General features: G+C 48.2%; 1 protein-coding gene and 1 pseudogene across 3 annotated transcripts in view; one reads left to right on the top strand and one right to left on the bottom strand.

Moving 5' to 3' along the window:
• Nucleotides 1-19,227, bottom strand: part of LOC144125520 (E3 ubiquitin-protein ligase HECW2-like) — a 67,749-nt gene that overhangs the window by 10,284 nt on the left and 38,238 nt on the right. For all 3 annotated transcript variants that reach the window (XM_077658988.1, XM_077658990.1, XM_077658989.1), the window contains exons 15-22: nucleotides 17,868-18,032; nucleotides 14,658-14,944; nucleotides 13,158-13,270; nucleotides 12,906-13,026; nucleotides 10,335-10,448; nucleotides 9,734-9,985; nucleotides 8,753-9,032; nucleotides 8,151-8,265 (exon numbers count right to left, since the gene is read on the bottom strand). In XM_077658988.1, the coding sequence (XP_077515114.1) occupies nucleotides 8,151-8,265; nucleotides 8,753-9,032; nucleotides 9,734-9,985; nucleotides 10,335-10,448; nucleotides 12,906-13,026; nucleotides 13,158-13,270; nucleotides 14,658-14,944; nucleotides 17,868-18,032 (1,447 nt within the window). The remainder of the gene's footprint in view (nucleotides 1-8,150; nucleotides 8,266-8,752; nucleotides 9,033-9,733; nucleotides 9,986-10,334; nucleotides 10,449-12,905; nucleotides 13,027-13,157; nucleotides 13,271-14,657; nucleotides 14,945-17,867; nucleotides 18,033-19,227) is intronic.
• On the top strand, nucleotides 2,097-3,825 carry LOC144122823 (uncharacterized; annotated as a pseudogene).

The following is a 19,227-nucleotide window of genomic DNA, read 5'->3' as shown; positions in this document are numbered from 1 at the left end:
AATGTGGATCCCTTGCTGCGTGATGCAAATAATGAGAGGTAAGGGCAAAAGGCAGAGACAATGGTCATAAAAACCACTGGAAAATGTGAGCACCTCATGATTCCCTTTCCCATGCTTACCCCTCATCACACCCGCACCGAAGCTGGAATTGTCCGAGCTGTGGCAGATGCTGCTGTTACTTTTTTCCCCCATGCGATTGCAAGCCCTTTTGTAGGCCACCTCTGCGAGCAAGCGGGGCGTACCGTTAACTCAGGAGGAAATAATGAGGAACAGGAATTGCTTAGCCTATCCAAGCCGGTCCATCCGACTAAATATGTTTGGATCCAAGGTGCATTGCACAGTGGCGGAGAGCCAACTGGTTGTGGCAGCAATGCTCACTTGCGTCTTCGTTAGCTTGCAAAATAACTTTCAGACTCCACAGTGTCTTGCTGGAATCTATTTTAGTTCAAGAACCAAACTGTGTACTCCTTAAGGTCCGATATACTAGTTGCAGACAAGAACACATTCCCATATGGTGCTTGCTGGTTTCTTGGTGAAGTCCAAAATATTGCACAAGTTCGAATAACTAGAGCATGAAGAACTGGCTGACTGCACTGCGATGTACAGCAGAGAGCATACCATATGTCAGAAAATTCGGCGCATCTTCGAAAAACCTGGTGCTGCACGAAAGCAATCGCGCCCATGCTCGGTAAAATAAAACAAACAAACAAAAAAAAAAAAACAGCGGGGAAGGAACCCTGGGGGTTGCGTAACTTTCCACTCAGCTCGCCAGCGCGGCGCCGCGAGGGGCATGGCTGCGCGCGGCGTCGATTTTTCTCGAATGTTGGGGAAGTTTTTGCTTGTTTTCGACGAAAAGGGGGTAACCTTGTGCGCGCCAAAGTGATATCCTCCCCCCTTCGCTCCGGCGCCGATGACTCAGCATGCCGCGAATGACCTAGATTGTTCTAGAAGGTGGTTTCCGCGCTCGACCAATGAGGTCGCGCGCCTGGCGCAAGAAGGAGAAGGAGTTTGTGCGGTTGAAGCTGCGTGTATGTGCGCGCCTGCCTTGACGCAAAGAAGAAACAGACGTGGACTGCGCCTATAAACGAGGGGCTGCAACCGTTGTTGGTCAGCCCGAGTTGCCGTTTAAGCTTCTGAGAAGCGCGCCCGCTCGACTCCCGGGAGAACACCACTCGACCAGCCAAGGACGGACCAGAGAGGCAACGTGCGCCAGTCTGCGGATCAGTCCCGTCGTGCTCCTCAGGTCGTCGGACTGTCGCAGTGCCCGGTGAACAAATTGTGTTTTGTTTATTTGTCTCTCTCTGTGTTAGTGCACTTTAGGTGCAAAGATTTTGTTGAATTGTATCTCTCTCTATTGTGACCTTGCATGAGTTGCATTGTATTTGTGAATCACTTTGTATGTGCTCGTACGAGTGACTGTAACTTCCTCTGTATCGTCTCTTAGCTGTATAAACTTTGTTTTGTCTTGTGAACCTTTGGCTCCGACCCATTCTCTGGCTTGCAACTGGCGAAAGTCGGGCACCAAACTACCAACCCCCCGTCACTTGGTAGCTGGTCTCCGGCTGAGCTTGCCACGCTGAGTCGAGGGCATCTCCTTCGTGACCGAGACCGCTACCCCCACACGCTCTAAGGGTGTCTGGGAGCGCACGCAAAAGTGCGCGAAGTGGTGACATATTCTGGCGTCCGCGACAGGACGTTTGGTGCTTTGTGGGCTCAGAGAATGGAGGAAGAGTCGGAAGGAGTTTACGAAGAGGTCGTAAACGAGTGTTTAACAGCAGAGTAATATTGTGAGGCGCCGTGCTGAAGCGGTTATTGAGATTCACCGCATAGAGGTAGTCTTTGTCTTGAGGAGTTCGTTCTCCAAATATGAGCTTGAAGGAACTAGTTGAGGTCGGCACCCAGATGGGGATGTCCGGGGCTGAACTACGGAAATGGGTGAACCAGGAGAGAGAGAAGGCTGAAAAGGAGAGACAGAGTGCTCGAGAAGCAGCCGAAAAGGAGAGAGAGAGAGGGTTGAAAAGGAGAGACAGAAAGCTCGAGAAGAAGCTGAGAAAGAAAGAGAGAGAGATTTTGAACGCGAAAAACAACTGCTTGCCATGAAGCTTGAGCTCCAACTTCCTGAGAACCACTCAGCGGAAGTTCATAGCACTAGAGAAGAAGGCAGCGGCCTGCGGATAGATGTCAGCAGATTACTTCCCAGGTTAGATGAATAAAGGGATGATCTCGACGCATTCCTTAGGCAATTCGAAGGGATCGCGGGAAGTCATAATTGGTCAGACAGTGAATGTGCTACCGTTTTTAGCACATGTCTCAGCGGGGAAGCTCTAAGCGTATTCGGGCAACTTTCTCCGGACGATGCTGCAAGCTACAGCAAGGTAAAGGCAGCCTTGCTTTAGCGATTCCGACTCACCACCGAGGGATTCCAAGATAAATTCAGAACAGGGAAGCCCACAGATGGCGAAACGGCAACCCAGTATGCGACAAGATTAAGCCACTACTTTGATCGGTGGATGAAACTTTCAGAAATTGCACAGGAATACAGTGAACTTCGTGAGCTACTCATCAAGGAACAATTCCTGAGTAGCTGTCACCCGAGCTTGTCGCTGTACATGAAGGAAAGAAGAGCCAAGACTCTCCCCGATCTTGCCGATCAATTTCTAGAAGCTCAAAGAGGAACGAATCTGACCAAGATTAAGAATACGAATTCGGAGAGCGCGGGAAAAACCGACAGCCGTGATGCCCGATTTAGCCCAAAGGCTCCACCAAAGTGCTACCTGTGCAACAAGCTAGGCCATTACGCATCTAATTGCCGCAAAAGCGCTACAAACAGTAGCCCAACAGCTTGTTTTAAGTGCGGCCAGAAGGGGCACAGAGCCGCGGTTTGTCCGAACCCAAGCAAGCCTATTCCCCAGGCATCGTGCGTACGGGCCTCCTCAGGTCACCACCTGGAGGAAGAAGATGAAAATGGCTTTGTAGAACTAAAGAACGACAAGAAGGTACCAGTCATGAACGCCGTAGTGAACGCGCTACCGGAAGCCGAAATGAACAGAATGCCTGTCCTGAAAGGGAAGGTAGGAGAAAAAATAATTGCAGTGTTGCGAGACACGGGAAGCAGAGCTGTAATCACAGAACGAAAATTAGTGAGAGATAAAGATCTCACTGGAACTAAGAGCCTTTTGCGGCTAGTGGACGGCTCGTTTCAGCGCTTGCCGGAAGCTGAAGTACATGTGCGGACTCCCTACTACAGCGGGAAACTAACTGCACTGTGCATGGAGCGCCCCATATACGACCTCATATTGGGAAATATAAAGGGGGCAAAATTTCCAAAGTGCCCACAAAGTAGCCACGAGACAGAGAAATCCGAATCCTGCTCTTCGGAACGGCGCAGTGAATGCCAAGCGAAAAATAAGTGGCGAAGGAAGCGCGAGCATGCTAGCTCAAGCAAAGGAGCAGTGAAGCAGACAGTCAAGCATGAAGAACGGAAGAGTCTCGCGGAGGGACATTCCGAGGAAGAAAATACATTTCCGCAGGAATGGTCAGGCACTACTGCAGAAAGCTGTGTGAAGCCGAAAGAAAGGCCGCGGAATGGTCACAAGGAAGCAGCGAAATGCAAAAGAAAGACAGCTCAAGAGGACAAGGTGTTTGAAACTCCGGCTAGGCTCAGCTTAGCGCAGGTTGCGGACAGGTTCATCGTGCTGTTGTGCACATTACTTGAGCTGCCTTTCGATCACACAGGAAAATTCTGGAAGGTGACCAATAGGGTATTCACACTGGTCAATATTGTGAGCCTGTGTGCTTTGACGCAGGTACCCTGGAATCCATTGATAATCTTGTTTGTGTGTGCATACCTTAGCGCACAATCCTTTTCCGAGTTGGAAAATTTAACTGGAGGGTTCAGGTTGGGCGAAACAGAAGCCCATGTTGACCGAGAAAAAGACCGTCGAGTCGAAGAGACTCTTGTGAACTGTTAAGGTCCTCACGCGCGCATTACGGAAGCACAAGTAGGAAATGTATCTGGAAGTATAGGCGCAAGCATGCCTTGAACTTGAATGCCCCGTTTGTGTTGTGTTAATGTGTTGCCGAGTTGCGGTTTGTGTTGAAGTACATTGTGATTATTGTCGAGTGACATGTATGTAAGAACATGATTGAATGCATGTATTCTGGCGTCCACCATATTGATTGTGAGCGCAAGCACGTGCGCGCGAATTTTGTGTTTTTGTGAATATTGTTGCACAATATTCTTAAAGGAAGGGGCAGTGTCACAAAATTCGGAGCATCTTCGAAAAACCCGGTGCTGCGCGTAAGCAATCGTGCCCACGTGCGGTAAAATAAAACAGAAAAAAATACAGCGGGGAAGGAACCCCGGGGGTTGCGTAACTTTCCACTCAGCTCGCCGGCGCGGCGCCGCGGGGGGCATGGCCGTGCGCGGTGTCGATTTTTCTCGAATGTTGGAGAAGTTTTTGCTTGTTTCCGACGGAAAGGAGGTAACCTCGTGCGCGCCAAAGTGATACCCTCCCCCTTTCGCTCCGGCGCCGATGACTCAGCGTGCCGTGAATGACCTAGATTGTTCTAGAAGGTGGTTTCCGTGCTCGATCAATGTGGTCACGCGCCCGGCGCAAGAAGGAGAAGGAGTTTGTGCAGTTGAATCTGCGTGTATGTGCACGCCTGCCCTGGCGCGAAGAACAAACAGACGTGGACTGCGCCTATAAATGAGGGGCTGCAACCGTTGTCGGTCAGCCCGAGCCGCCGTTTAAGCTTCCGAGAAGCGCGCCCGCTCGACTCCCGGGAGAACACCACTCGACCAGCCAAGGAAGGACCAGCGAGGCAACGTGCGCCAGACTGCGGATCAGCCCCGTCGTGCTCCTCAGGTCGTTGGACTGTCGCAGTGCCCGGTGAACAAACTGTGTTTTGTTTATTTGTCTCTCTGTGTTAGTGCACTTTAGGTGCAAAGATTTTGTTGAATTGTATCTCTCTATTGTGACCTTGCATGAGTTGCATTGTATTTGTGAATCACTTTGTATGTGCTCGTACGAGTGACTGTAACTTCCTCTGTATAGTCTCTTAGCTGTATAAACTTTGTTTTGTCTTGTGAACCTTTGGCTCCGACCCATTCTCTGGCTTGCGACTGGCGAAAGCCGGGCACCAAACGACCAATCCCCGTGTCACTTGGTAGATGGTCTCCGGCTGAGCTTGCCACGCTGAGTCGAGTGCATCTCCTTCGTGACCAAGACCGCTACCCCCACACGCTCTAAGGGTGTCTGGGAGCACACGCAAAAGTGCGCCAAGTGGTGACACCATATGACCTGAAAAGTAGCGTGTCTTTTCTCGTAGCTGTTCAATATCTCGACAATCATTCTGACATCACGAGTACGTCAACCAAAAAAGGCCATCGGCCAGCTGCCAACTAACAGTCAGTGAAGTGGTGGACAAGGAAGAAAATGGAGTAACACACAGCAAGGCCAATCATTGCTGCGTTCTGTTCCAGGACAAGTGTGCATCACTACACAAGCAGTGCTGCACCCTGAGCTGCATCTGCTACCTGGGGGTTAACACTGGCAGACAAGAGGCAATAAGCTTTGCTGGCCATTAGAGCATCAAAGATGCGCCAATACAGTGTGTGGATGTTTAAACTGGTGCGACTGAGGTTCTGGCGACTGGGCAAAACAGTGCCTTCAATGTACCGGCATTTACTAAGTCACTAAACGCAAGCCACAGTTTTGTCCTGTGCAATGCTGGTCACTCCTAAGTAAGCAACCCCAGCCACTGCAACCAAAAAATTCAGTCAGTCCTGCATCAATGACCACCTCGGATGCAACTGTGTTGTACACTTTCACTCTCTTGGAGGCTAAAAAATCGCGAAAAATCGATTTTTCAAAAATGGAATTTTCGAAATCTGCAGCTGTTTCTCTACCAGCCTGTGAGTTTTCTAATCTCCAGAGCCAATATTTGAGCTGTAAAATGAGGATAAAACTTCGATCCGAGCTCTCTCGGCAGATTTTCGCGCAATAACGGGGCTTTTTCCGCGACATCCTATCATCGTTTCACAGCAGCGATCGCGGCCATCTTGGTTTCATTCGGAAGAGCGGCTTTTCGTTTTGAATTTCGCGCAGTTGCTGCTCTTTTATGCTTATTGGATGAGGGAGAAAATGCCGCCAAAAAGCAGTCGCAACGCGCGATGCTATTCGCTAGTCGGTGCACGTGACTGAAAGTTGCTATCTAATTGGCTGAAGGGTCTCGTGTCGTCTGCTGGAAGCGTCTGTTGAGCGCAGGCGGTAGCCATCTTGTCAAGGTGTGTTCGCTGGTGCATCTCGCGACGATGTCAACGCCGGCACCAAAGTTCCGCACGACTCACAGATATGGAAAAAAGAGGAAAAAATCGCTTATTAACAACCGGAAGAAGAGCGTCACGGTCACCTCGAGCACTGCGGACACCTCAAGCGCCGTGGATACGACTCGGCCAGCAGATCGGGAGGTGCCGTCCGAGCTAGGCCTAACTGCGGCGCCGGTCGCGGAAGCCTCATCGGGCAGCGGTCGTGTTCGTCATGACACCCGAATGCTGCAAGCTTGTGAGATCGAAGAAGTGGACAAGAAAGCTCAGGAGAAACTTCAGCAGATGGCATCAGCGGCAGCAACAGAGCGCAAGGCAGCGTTCTTCGGTGGAATGGGAGACTCCGCAAGTGCCCCACCCAGCGATACCTTCTCCATCGTCAGCTTGCGTTTGGTGAACGAGATGCTCGCGTCAGTGAAGTGCAAAGTATGCAACGGCGACGTGGCGATTGAAAAATCCGACAGAGAGTACGGCCTCGCCGCCAAACTGACCCTGACATGTGTGACCTGGGGCGACATTTCATCTCGATGGAGTTCGCCGCGTGTGGAGACCAACCAGCCAGTTAGCCCGTTCGTGGTGAACATCCTCGCCGCGCGCGCGATGCAGTCAACGGGAAACCAGCGTGCCGCGTTGAATGGCATATTTTCGGTGATGAATATTTCCCACTGCGGTCTGCATTCAAAAACTTGGCAGAAATACGTCAAGAAAAAGTTGACGCCCGCGGTGGACCGTGCGGCTCAGAAGTTGACTTCTGACTGCGCGCGATCAGTTCGGGAAGTTTACACAATCTTCAGCGCACACTGAAAAAGCGCCATTCCAATCACTCTGGTCAGACAGACTACGTCCCAGGAGGCTATTAGGTGTCTGCTAATGCCAGTATGTGTATAAATTTGAAGTACTTTGCCATAAACAACACTTCGTTTGTTTTTGCTGTTTTTCTCAAAATGAAAATTTTGGACTCGTAGCAAATCCCAAATTAGCATATCTCAGCATATATGGCAGATAGAACCACAATTCTTTTTTTTAGCACGTAGCCATATGTGTACACTAGGCAATGTTGGGAGCAGAATTTGTAATTGAAGTTCAGAAATTTTCTAATTTGCCCTATTTCTCGATTGCAAGTTAGGCACTATTTGTACCTTGAGTTTCAATGTCTTTAGAAATTACTTATGACGGTGAAATCAAAAAACTGTTTCCAACATTTCATCCCTTTCGGTTTGTAGAACCTAACAAAGTGCAATTTATTAACTTTTTTAATGTGCTTTTTCTCTTAATTGTACTTATTAATAAAGGGTATTAATTAAGTGTATCTCAGGGACTAATCAGCCTATCATGCAACCAATGACATTTTTGGAATCAGCGCGAAAAAGTAGTCAAGGGTGTGTAATTTGACTAAATTTGGTGCAGAAACAAAAATCTTTTCTTTAAGAGCAGTCTCCCCCCTTAATTCAGATCTATTCAAAAGGCTCAACAGCAATTTATAGTCCTTGAGCCCAAGGCAACTGAAGCTGCCACAACAAACACTGTTTGGAGGAACACACAACTACTGTGATGAAAGCTTTGCTGTTTCATGCATCTTTTTTCTTGCACCACCAAAAGCAAAGCCATAATAGCGACAAAATTATAGAAAGTTCAGCCATCAAAGCAGTCTTTAAAAGACTGCCTGAGTAAGGAATCTCAGAGGATTTTGCTTTTACCAGGAGCAGTATGTGAAAGAACCAATCTAACGACACTTGTTAATATGGAACACTTAAATATAGCCCTTATAACCGTCTTCTATAATTTAGCATTGAGTTCATATATTGCCAGAGATTATGCTTACCTGATCGATATTCTGTGTTCTTTCTCCAGTCAGCAATGTCTATTTCAGCTGTGCCTGCAATCACCAGCTCCAGTTCTCGGGCATCAAAGACCGACACGAGGCGAGAGTCCACCACCTTTCCCAGAAAAGAAAGCATCGTTTCAAACAAACGCTTCTTTTGCAGAATACAGGCATAGCATGGGGCAAACGAAACACCACATCCAAGCACCTTATGCTCAGGCATGTCCTTCAATCTACAGCAGCATCCTGGCTGAGAGCTTAATGAAAGCTTGTAACCACGTCCCAGCAAAGTGGACTATTTTTTTATCAGTTACATTTCAGCCACTCATTAACTGAAAGCAGCAAAGTGAAAGTGAAGCATCAAAGCAGCCATTGTGTATGTGTGAGGTACAGAGTTAAAATCCATGTGATGCTGGGAACCCATCCATTTCCTGAACACTAAGAATAATATCTCCACCCCAACAGCCGAGCCCCATACTAGGCCTCCTACAGAGGCATAATGCTTGAGAAAAGTGCTTCTCGTCATCTGCTGAATATGAACAATGCCAGCACTACACAAGTTCTGCAGCCCAGGAAGGAACAAAAGGGGAGGTGCCTCCAACCTCGTAGAATCCCCGGACAAGGCACTCGGTCTGCTGGGCGACACCCCGCTCCAGGCGCCACTTGAGCATACGCTCGATGTACTCCTTCTTGTTGCGCTCCGAGACAGGCACAGAACGACCACCGGGCTTGAGTTCACGCTCAAGCACATGACCAGCCACCTCCTCCACCACCGAAAAGCTCAGCTCGAGGCCCATGTCACTAATGTCGTTCTCCTTAAGCCACACCAGTGACTGATGGAACTCTGCATCGAGGTACTCCAGGTCGCTCAGCGAGCACGGCCTGCAGTGAACATGAAGCGTGTGCTGTGGTCAGGCTGCTTTTATGCTCCAGGGCACAGAACGCGCGCTGGCTTCATTGTCATCCCATCTGCGTCCACTGCAGGGCAAAAGCCTCTCCCATCGACTGCCAATTAGTCCTGACTTGTGCCAGCTGTGACCAACTTGGCCTTGCAAATTTCCTATTTCATCTGCCCTACTGTTCTCTTGGAATCCACTCTACTACCCTGCCTTCCCTCTTCCACTTTACCTCACTCCCTCTCACTGTACTGGACTAATGGATCATCAGTTAATTGTTCCCCATGTAACGTCCCACTCATGTCCACTCCCTCTTCCTGATTTCAGCTAGGATATTAACTTGTGTTTGTTACCTAACCCACACTGCTTCCTTCCTGTTTATTTTAGACCAACCAAAAACTCGGCCTACAGCTGGACCTTCCAAAACATCGTCAACTGTGGCCCGGGTCAAGTTACAGCACCTGAAAGAAGTAAAGAGCCACAGAGTTTGCTCTTAAGCTGTGAATCGGGCCCTAACAGCATCTGTGGAAGCCCTCCGAAAGTTCCTCTCACCTTCAAATTCAATAAATGAAGGCTGACTGTGTAGTGTAACAGTCTGCTATGCAATATAATACAAAGATCAGTCCCAAAATGAAATGGAAAAGTGAAGAGGGGAGGGTGTCGAGGCACGCATGGATCCCCACTCACAGCCTTAGCAGGGCCTTGTAGAAGGGCCGGGTGAAGAAGGCGTCCAGCAGGTGCTGGTGCACCAGTGCCAGGCCGAGGACGCGGCCGCTGAAGCGGAACCACTCGTGCTGGTTGTCCACAAAGGCTGCCATGGGGCTCACTTGCACCGTGTACGTGTCGTTGGCCGAGTACTCAAACAGGCCATAGTACGGGTTGAACAGTTCCCTCGACAGCAGGAAGAAGAACTCCCGCGAGGGCCCTCCATAGTCCAGCCTGTGCAATCATCAATTCAACATTCCTTACTTCTTTTACAGTGGTTACACCACTTCCTCCTCTTTCTTTCCATGGACCGCTGTATACAAGTTATGGCATGAAGGGGGCATCAAATCTGCACTTTCTCCGACCTTTCTTATAGCAAGTGTGCGCACGTAGCTGTGTGCGCTCCCTCTTTATGACCAACGTGTCGAGCGAGGATCTTTTTGAAAACAAAAACTACCCAAAAGCAGCTGCTGCTACCTGCCTACTCAAATGACCCCTTTCCTGCAGTTCACAACAGCTAACAAAGCTCTAATTCAAGCAAATACAAAGAAGCAAGTGCAATGGTACAATGACTCAGCCCTACCCTTCTTCACCAGCGAATCCTATGTAGAGTCGGGATTTCTGGAGATCTTTCTTGGATGCAGCCATTATCTTTGTAAAAGCATCCTCCAGCAGGTGGTCTCGACGGATGTTCAATCTAAGTGAAGCAAGGAGAAAAAGAAAAATGCCAAGATTGCCATGATTTTGTACAAAAAGAAGAATACAAAAGGTGTAAATCAAATAATATTTAATGTTTGAGCTTTGCCTGTGATGTCAAGCAAATCTAGTTCAATCCTAATACAGGGCCTTATGAAATAGCTAATGAAGACAACAGTAGGCAGGTGGCAAACAGAGACTGACATTAAAGACACAAACTGGAGTGACATTACTTTGCGTAATGCTTGCTTATAAAATGGCAGCTTACAGGATGACATGACAAAACTCTATGAACAATGACCGTCCATGTTGAAACTCTGACTCGAATGCGACAATACCAACCCAGACACATTCCCACAGTAGAAGGTTGATGACCTGTGCAGTAGCAAGTCTGAGCCCAGCAAAGGCAAGGTCAACCCTTTTCCAGAAAGCCCTAGATAAATGCTTTTACAGAACGCAGGTGTTCTTTGACATGCATTAAGATTGGCCAGTCCAAAAATACTGAATATACTCCTGTAAGGGCTGCCCCTGTGTAAGGGCCACACCCCAAATTGGTAGTCGGTAATTCAAAAAGTCAGCCAAAAGAATTTTTTCTAATGTGCATAATTTGCCCTTGTGGTATGTTCTGATGGGAGCTAACAGAAGATGAAAACTGCCTGTGACACTCAGTACAGCCACGAACGCGTTGTCCTGCGTGCCGGACCTCGCCTGGAATTGTCAAACTAGGCACAATGCAGCGACACGCCACCGGCCAGGCTATGGCAACTGTGCATCGTTCGCACAGTGCTGCTAGGCCTAATGTGCTTCACACCGAAGCCGCAGCGAAAATGCTTTGAATCTAGTCACTGTTTATCACAAAGGTCTAATTTTGCTACCAGTTTACCATCACATTATAACCTCACATAAAAATGAATGTGTAATTGATTTCCGCAAGGCCTTCAACTGCGAAGCACGTAGAAAAGCAGGCGAGGCAAAGGCCACCTTACACCAATGGCTGTGGATCGCAAGCGTGAAGTGCCGGTCAGAACTGTCAGCCAAGGCATCACTACTGTCATTTGAGTGCTGGATCTTCGGGGAATCTTAACTTTGGCTCACGTGATGTTCGGCAGTAAACTGATCTAGCAGCCTGTCTTGCTTTGAGCGGTTAATTTGCCAGTTGTTTGGCGCGTCTCCTATCTATACTTTTAATACATTATGTATTTAAAAGGAATCCCGAAATCTGTGCTAATTTGTCATAAAAATGCATGTAGCAGCATAAAAGGGGGTCACGTAATAGGGGCTCCACTGTAAGCAGAAAAAATTTATGGAAAAATGCCGGTCCTGAGTAAGGGCCGCTAACCATCAAAACCGTGAAAAGAAGTGTGGCCCTTACAAGAGTATGTATGGTAATGCAATAAAACCTCGTTAATTTGAACTTCAGGGGACCGAAAAGAAAAACTGTTACATTTATTGAATGACCCTGAAAAACAAATATCAAGAACTGCTTGCATGACAGTAAATTTATTGGTGAAAGATGGGGCAATGGGAGCCTGCTTTTTACGTTAGCATCAATGCTTTATTGCACGCATACTGTCAGAAGCGCCGAAACAGAACTGCTCCAGAATCGTTAAGGACCTCCCTGGCATCCTGCACGATGTGATGCGGTGGAGCTCCGCCACTACTGCATCACACCCCCTCACAAGCAGCACCGTCGCGTGTGTGGAAGCTTCATCGCACAAACTGTGAATGGCATGTGACGCGCAAGCAGTTTCAGCGCGCTCGAAGAATGTACCATGTGGTTGGAGGCAAACGAAACGCTCAGCAGCGCTGAAGCGGGTTGAAGAAAAAAATATACGGCGGGGTAAGAGAGAGAAAACATCATTCATGCACCAATCAGTGTCCGAAACGTAGGTAGGTTTGCATGATGCTCAGAAAAGTGAAACTGAAACTAAGCGGTAAGGGGCCATCCATCCTTCGTTATGTATGCTGTTGTACGCCGTTGTCAAAGGTGCTCGGGCCACGAAAAATTCTGCAGCATGGAAATGAGGTTTTGAGTAGGGCTGTTTCGACAATCTCTTGCCCTGCTGGTCATACTCGACACTGCCTCCCCTCGGGAGTCCGTTCAAATTAACCGGCGTGAGACCCATAGCGTCTGAATTAACGAGCATACTATGTCGTCGACTTACATGGATGTTGGCCGGCACTGAGCCAACAGTTCGAATTATCCCAATATTCAAATTAACGGGGGTCGAATCGCCGAGCTTTTACTGGACATATATTAAGCCATATGCTTGTATATTCAATTAAAAAAGTGCTAGGTAGAACAGAACACTAAGTGCTCCTGCTTTCTGAGCAAAAATGGCTTAGAACTATTAGTGAGTAAAATAACCTACCATCTTGGCTTGCAAGAGGCAACAAATAACACTGTTTTTAAAATGAACACAGGATGAAAAGGAGAACTAGGAAAAGCAACACTTACTTTAATTTGCTTGGTCCTTGACCGTACCCTTTGGACTCTAGTTTGCGGTAGAAATTCCTAAGTTTGGCTTCGAAATCTCTCCGATAAGGTGCTGGGGCTCTAAGGTTAGCTCTTTGTAGACCTGTAATAAGGACATGGTGATAGAGATATCAAAAACGCTAGGCTACTTTCAGTGCACTAAGCTACAAATTTCATAAGGTATCACGATCTAGAATCAACAATGAAACATTGTCTGTGTCCTCTGTCACCCACCTGGAGAGGCCTGTGGAGATGGTTGGGGAGAATCCCGTGGAGAACGATGACTAGATGTGCTTCCAGTAGAGTACTGGGCCGGAATGTATGACATTATCTCCTGCTCAAACAGGCTGCAAACAACACAAGAGCAAGAAGCAAGAAATAAGCATGTTGTGGAGCACTGAAGTGACAGGCCCACTTTTCCAACCATTCTTTTGTCACGCATGCCAGAAGCACAGAGCACTTGGCACAGGCATGTCATGTGTTCTGTTCTTTATCTTCCTTGTCATCCACACCTTTGCACTTTTGGCGCTCTCTAAAGTGGGAGCTATGTTAACTGCATGGAACACCTACACTGCACAACAAGATCACTCAGTTCTTCTAGTCTTCACCCTCGCGTAGCCAGACGCTCATAAATTTGTTTCCTTAAACTTATGAACGGTCAATGTGTAGTAATGTGTTGTGTCTCAACTACAGTAGAATCTCGACGATACGATCCTGGTTGATACGAATTCATAAAAATCCCTGCTCAGACTGAACTGTATGCAATGGGCAGAAGTTCGTATGTTATGAACAATTCCCTACCCCACTGCGAATGATACGAACGTGCGAGCCGTGACTGCACCCTCAAGCACCAAATACCTGCCGCCCGTACATACGCATGTCGAGCAGTGGCTGGTAATGCACCATCCTACATCGCCATCGTCAAAAGTCGGCGATGGCGCGAGGCCGTAAATGAATCCCGTGAGCCAAAAATAGATATGCGTAAACTCTGCACACTAATTTTTGGATGATACGAATATTTTTCATGACATCGTGAGATTTGTATGATCGAGATTCTACTGTATTCCTAGTCCCTTTGCGGCTACAAAAGGATCTGATGTAACCGTATCAAGTGCACTCCTTCAAAGTGCATCTACTGGCGGAATATCCCACACTTGACAACTGACAGGCATAGCTACAGCGCAGTCGGTGCTGCACTTGACACCAGCAAATAATGCCACTGTGGCTAGTAAACCATATAAATTGCTCTCACCAAATCACCAAGAGTACACACCATGAATTAGGAGGAAACAAACACTGTACACTGTTGCATGTGCCAACATCATGCCTACAAAGCAGCAACTGGTAACGGTGTCAATCTGTCCCCTAGAAACTGCTGCTTTCACAGCAGAGAACTCCGCAGGTTTTTGGGCCTTGAGTTACTCTTTTGTGAGAATGCTTGAAATTTGTTCAAAGAGAAGCAGGTAGCGCTAGAGGCTAACATATTAAACCAAATGCAGCCCAAAATGCTGCCCTCTATCAAATCCCTTTAACACATTTCGGATTAGATTATTCAAGCACGCAAGGCTATATTATTAGCAAATTGTTGTTCCATCTCAAAAAGGGCCAAAAATTTGTTTACTATGTGGACTTCGATTTAGGTAGTGGAGCCTCTTAAACGCACTAGACATTGACAAGATAAAATTGTCACTTTCAATAAGCCATAACTTCGAATTATGCACAGTGAGTAGGCACCTGAGCAGGATGGTGAGGTCAAGGTCGTGTGAGAGGCGCCCCAACGCGGCAGTTCCTTCAGCTCGAATAGCATGCACACGGTCACGTAGGGCCGTGTTGGACGCCATTGCTGGGTGGCGCTCGCGCAAGATGTCCAGGATGTTGGGCTGCCTGAGGAAGGCCACGACCTTGTCGTTGTATGCCGTGGGCACACTGCTGGCAGCACCTGGCAGGCCAGACGCTGTTGCTCCCGCCGTGCTGCCCGGAGGACGAGGTGGTGGCACAGGCCCACTGTTCGTGCCGCCACTCTGCATTGGGCCACACCAAAAGGTGTACAGATTTCCTTCAAGTCACATCATGAAAATGAAGCACTGGGCGAGAATGCGGTGCACCTTTTCTAATTATCTGAAGCCTAAAGGGAGAGAGAATATATTAAATTAAAGCAGAATTTTAAGTGGAGAAAGCTGTTTGGAATAAAGGAAAAGGAATACGGAATCTCCAATGCCATGCCAAGGATCGCCTCTGCCAGCGGAGTGTTTAGTTCAATTGTGCCGACTCTTTTTTTCTGCTCATATATTTCAGTTAGACACTTCACCTTGTGGTGTCTTATAGTATTTCATAGACTACTGTATTTACTCGCATAATGCTCGCACTCGCGTAATGCTCGCACCCCCCACATTGGCTATCAAAAATTGGAAAATTTTTTTTTCCCCGCATAATCATCGCACCCCCAAAATTACTGCCGCGAGCCAACTGCTTGTCGTAGCGACCGCCATCTAATGACTGCGGCCACGACTACCTGCCATGGTTGAGCGCGCGTGCTACTAAGCGGCGGTACTGTGCTATCATCCGCTGCCACCACCACTACCGCTCATCCACTCACCACCGCTACGCCATTTTGCAAAGGTGTCTCCAGCTCTCCGGTGTCTTGTAGGCCTCGTCTGCCTTGTTTGCATGTTGCACCGTGCTCTTTGTGCCGCTTCGCCATGGGACGCTATGCAAGCTACACAGCTGCTTTTAAGCTAAAAGCTAATGAGTATGCGTTGGAACATGGCAACCGTGCCGCCAGCAGACACTTCGGCGTCAACGAGTTTCGCGTCCGCTATTTGAGACGGCAGCACGATGAACTCAAGATGACTGGTAAGACGCGCCGGGCCGGGCCTTCCGTGGACCGAACACTGGGAAATTTCCTGCCGTCGAATCCTCTTTACTGGAATATATCAAAACTCGACGAGCGGATGGGTGTGCTGTGTCAATTGATTTGATACGGAACCAGGCGCTCGTAATCGCAAGAAAGGAGGGCATCCTGGTGCAAGACTTCCGCGCTAGTAACGGGTGGGCCACACGATTTATGCAGCGCAATGGACTCTCACTCAGGAGGCGAATGACGCTTTGCCAGCGCCTACCCGCAGCCTATGAAGAGAAAATAGTGGACTTCCATCGATTCGTTATCAGGATCCGGCAGGAGAAAAACTTCTTGCTCTCCCAGATAGGGAACGCGGACCAAACTCCGCTGAATTTCGATATGCCCAGCAGCAGGACAGTCGAACAGACAGGCGCTCGGACTGTGCACGTCAGGACTACAGGTGCCGAAAAACAGAGGTGCACGGTCATGCTAGGCGTGACGGCGGACGAGTGGAAGCTCCCACCGTACGTCATTTTCAAGTGGAAGACCCTCCCGAAAGGAAAGCTCCCCCCTGGTATGCACGTGCACGTACAAGAAAAGGGGTGGATGACCGCGGACCTTATGGTGGACTGGGTGAAGACTGTGTGGGGGCGGCGACCGGGAGCGCTTCTTTTTCCGTCGCTCCTCGTGCTTCATAGCTTTCGGGGCCATCTTCAAGAGTCGGTTTGGGCGAAGTTCAAGGAACTGCGCACGGACCTGGCTGTTATACCCGGCAGCCTCACATCAATGCTACAGCCTCTTGACGTATCTTTGAACAAGCCATTTAAAGATAACGTCCGGAGGCTCTACGCAGAATGGATGGCCGAAGGTGAACATGCTCTGACGCCGGGCGGCAAGATCAAAAGACCGTCCGTGGAGCTGCTGTGCAGCTGGGTATCAGAGGCATGGGGGATGATTGATGTAAACATGGTGGCCAAAAGCTTCAAGAAAACAGGAATTTCGAACGCCCTGGTTGCGACCGAGGACCACCTGGTGTGGGACGACGAAGAAGCATCGGAAGATGAAGAAACCATCGATTCCAGTGTCGACACGGACTCTGATGAAGAGTAGAATTGCCTGCAGGACGCACGCAACACGAGTAGTGACGGGGAGGTTGCGCGCGGCAAATAAAGTGCTTTAGCAGCTTGAGCTTACGTTCACCCTGTACTTTCATAACGAAGGTAAGTTACGCTTGAAAGTAATGTTTTCGTTATATTTACAATTGCAGAACTGACAATCCTGATCTTGCACCCATTCATCTTTGCATTTTACACTCCGAAACATTTGCTTGAAAATTTTCCCCGCATAATTATCGCACCCCCAAACTTCGCGTTGATTTTCAGGGAAAAAAATTGCGAGGATTACGCAAGTAAATACGGTACTTTTACATAACTTGAGTGCACGCATGATGCCTCCTGATCCAACTTCCTGCTGGTTGCCGCTGGTCGCACACTTTTGGTTTTCAGGACAGGTTAGCAAGACTTTGTATGTTCATGCGCATTTCACAAAGGTACACTTGCTTTGAGGAAATGGAATATGCAGGGTGTGGTACCCTTTCGGAATGCCGGCAACTGCGGCATGCCAAAACACTTAACGCTAGAACAGTACATAACATTGGCTGGAAATGACATGTTGAATTTGATTTTGTCACAATGTTTTTGTTAAGAAACAGTGTGCTCCAATAGCTAGTCTAGTGTGAATCACTGGGGCATTTTGCCAAATCAAATCTGACACTACTTGTATGGAATCTAAATGTCAGTTTGAATTACTCATCAAATCAAATCAAATAAGTACATATTAATGAAACAGAAAACTCCAAATATGAGGCTCTTTCACTGCAGGGTGTTTTCAAACAAGTGGTTTGCTTGATATCTTGAAGGCAGAAAAACAGAAAAAAGGAACCATAACTCAGGAACCATTGGAGGAGACTGGTGTACGAAGTCACACTGATGCACCCCAGTGTGCCAACACTAAAAATATGATAAACTATGTTTGTTTTACTGTGGTGAGACTTACTGAGACCTGCACAAGGTTTTTCACAATTACATAAGAAGAAAATTGCTTACCCTTGATGCGGCCTCTGCTCGCTGCCCATCGTCTTCACCAGCACTGCGGCTGCGTCTCCGAGCCAGGGGAACTACCAGCTTGCTCGGGTTCAAGTAAGGCACATCTATGGGCAGCCGGGGGTCGATAAACGTTGTGCTCCGGGACGTGTGGTCGATGAAAAATTGCTGACAAGAGGGAAGAACACGGTAAGTGCCCAAATGTTTTTTTCAATGCAGCATCCACACAAATATCGGCTTCTTGCAGGATCAACGTGTGAATGACAGACATGCAGTGCATTGAATCAGAGTTGTGGGCAGGGAAAAAAATAATAAAAAGGAAAAAAAAGAAGATTGTATGCCTTTGTATTTTACTCATTGGTCACATTAACTCTTTCCCTACCGCGCCCATAGAGCATCGTTAGCCCGCTAACGATGAATGCACGCGCCGATTTCGGACTGCTCCGCGTTGTTTACGGGCACGCTGCGCCATCTGTCTTGAAGTTTAACAACTAGAGTTTCGTTTTCAATGAGCTTTCTTTTTTTACCACGAGGTGGCTATTTTTTGACAAGCTTCGAAAACGGGGCAGCGTCGGCTGTCGGAAGCGAGAATGGATGCCCCCGCAAGCACGTCGCGCGGTCCAAAACGCCGCAAGTCTCGCGACTCTGCTTTGTCTGAGGTTGATGTTATTGACGACACAAGTAGCAGTGAGTCTGAAGATGCTGCATTTTCGTCAGAATTTAGTTCCGACAGCGACGACGATGCAAACCGACCTGGAACATCGGCACCTTCGCTCCGGTTAGTTTCGGTTTTCTTTGTGTGGCCCGTTTTGCGTGTCTCTGCATTTTCTCCGGATGTTTTATTTCTGTTGTCTATGCAATTTATCTAATTCTCAGGGTGTCCACGTCATTTGGGCAAGATTCTTTGCCTCCTGCGCAGCAGAGAGTGACATTCTGCCCAAGAAGAGAACCAGGTATACACTTTGGATTGACGCTCCGCAGCGGCCCTCGTCAACTGCTCCGGGCTATTGATGTTTTCCGCCTGTTTTTTACCACGGAAGTCATTGCAAAGATATGTGAAAACACAAACAAATACGCCTGGTTGATGATACTAGAGAAGCCAACCTACAGTGAAGCGGATGGGTCGTGGAAAGAGGTCACGCCAGCTGAGATGACAACGTTCATCGGTCTTCTCCTGTACATGGGGATTGTTGAATTACCGCGGCTCCATCTTTATTGGAACACAACAAGAATGTTTTCTGGAATGGTTCCACCACAGGTCATGCCCCGAAAGCGTTTCTGTGCTCTCTTAGGAATGCTGCACGTGTCCGACCCTGATTTAGAAATTACATCAAAATTAGACCGAGTTTCGTGGCTGCTGCAG

Source organism: Amblyomma americanum, chromosome 3, assembly GCF_052857255.1.
Source record: "Amblyomma americanum isolate KBUSLIRL-KWMA chromosome 3, ASM5285725v1, whole genome shotgun sequence".
Classification (NCBI taxonomy): Eukaryota; Metazoa; Arthropoda; class Arachnida; order Ixodida; family Ixodidae; genus Amblyomma; species Amblyomma americanum.
Note: the sequence above shows the minus strand (reverse complement) of the source record. Positions and strands in the feature narration are given on the sequence as shown.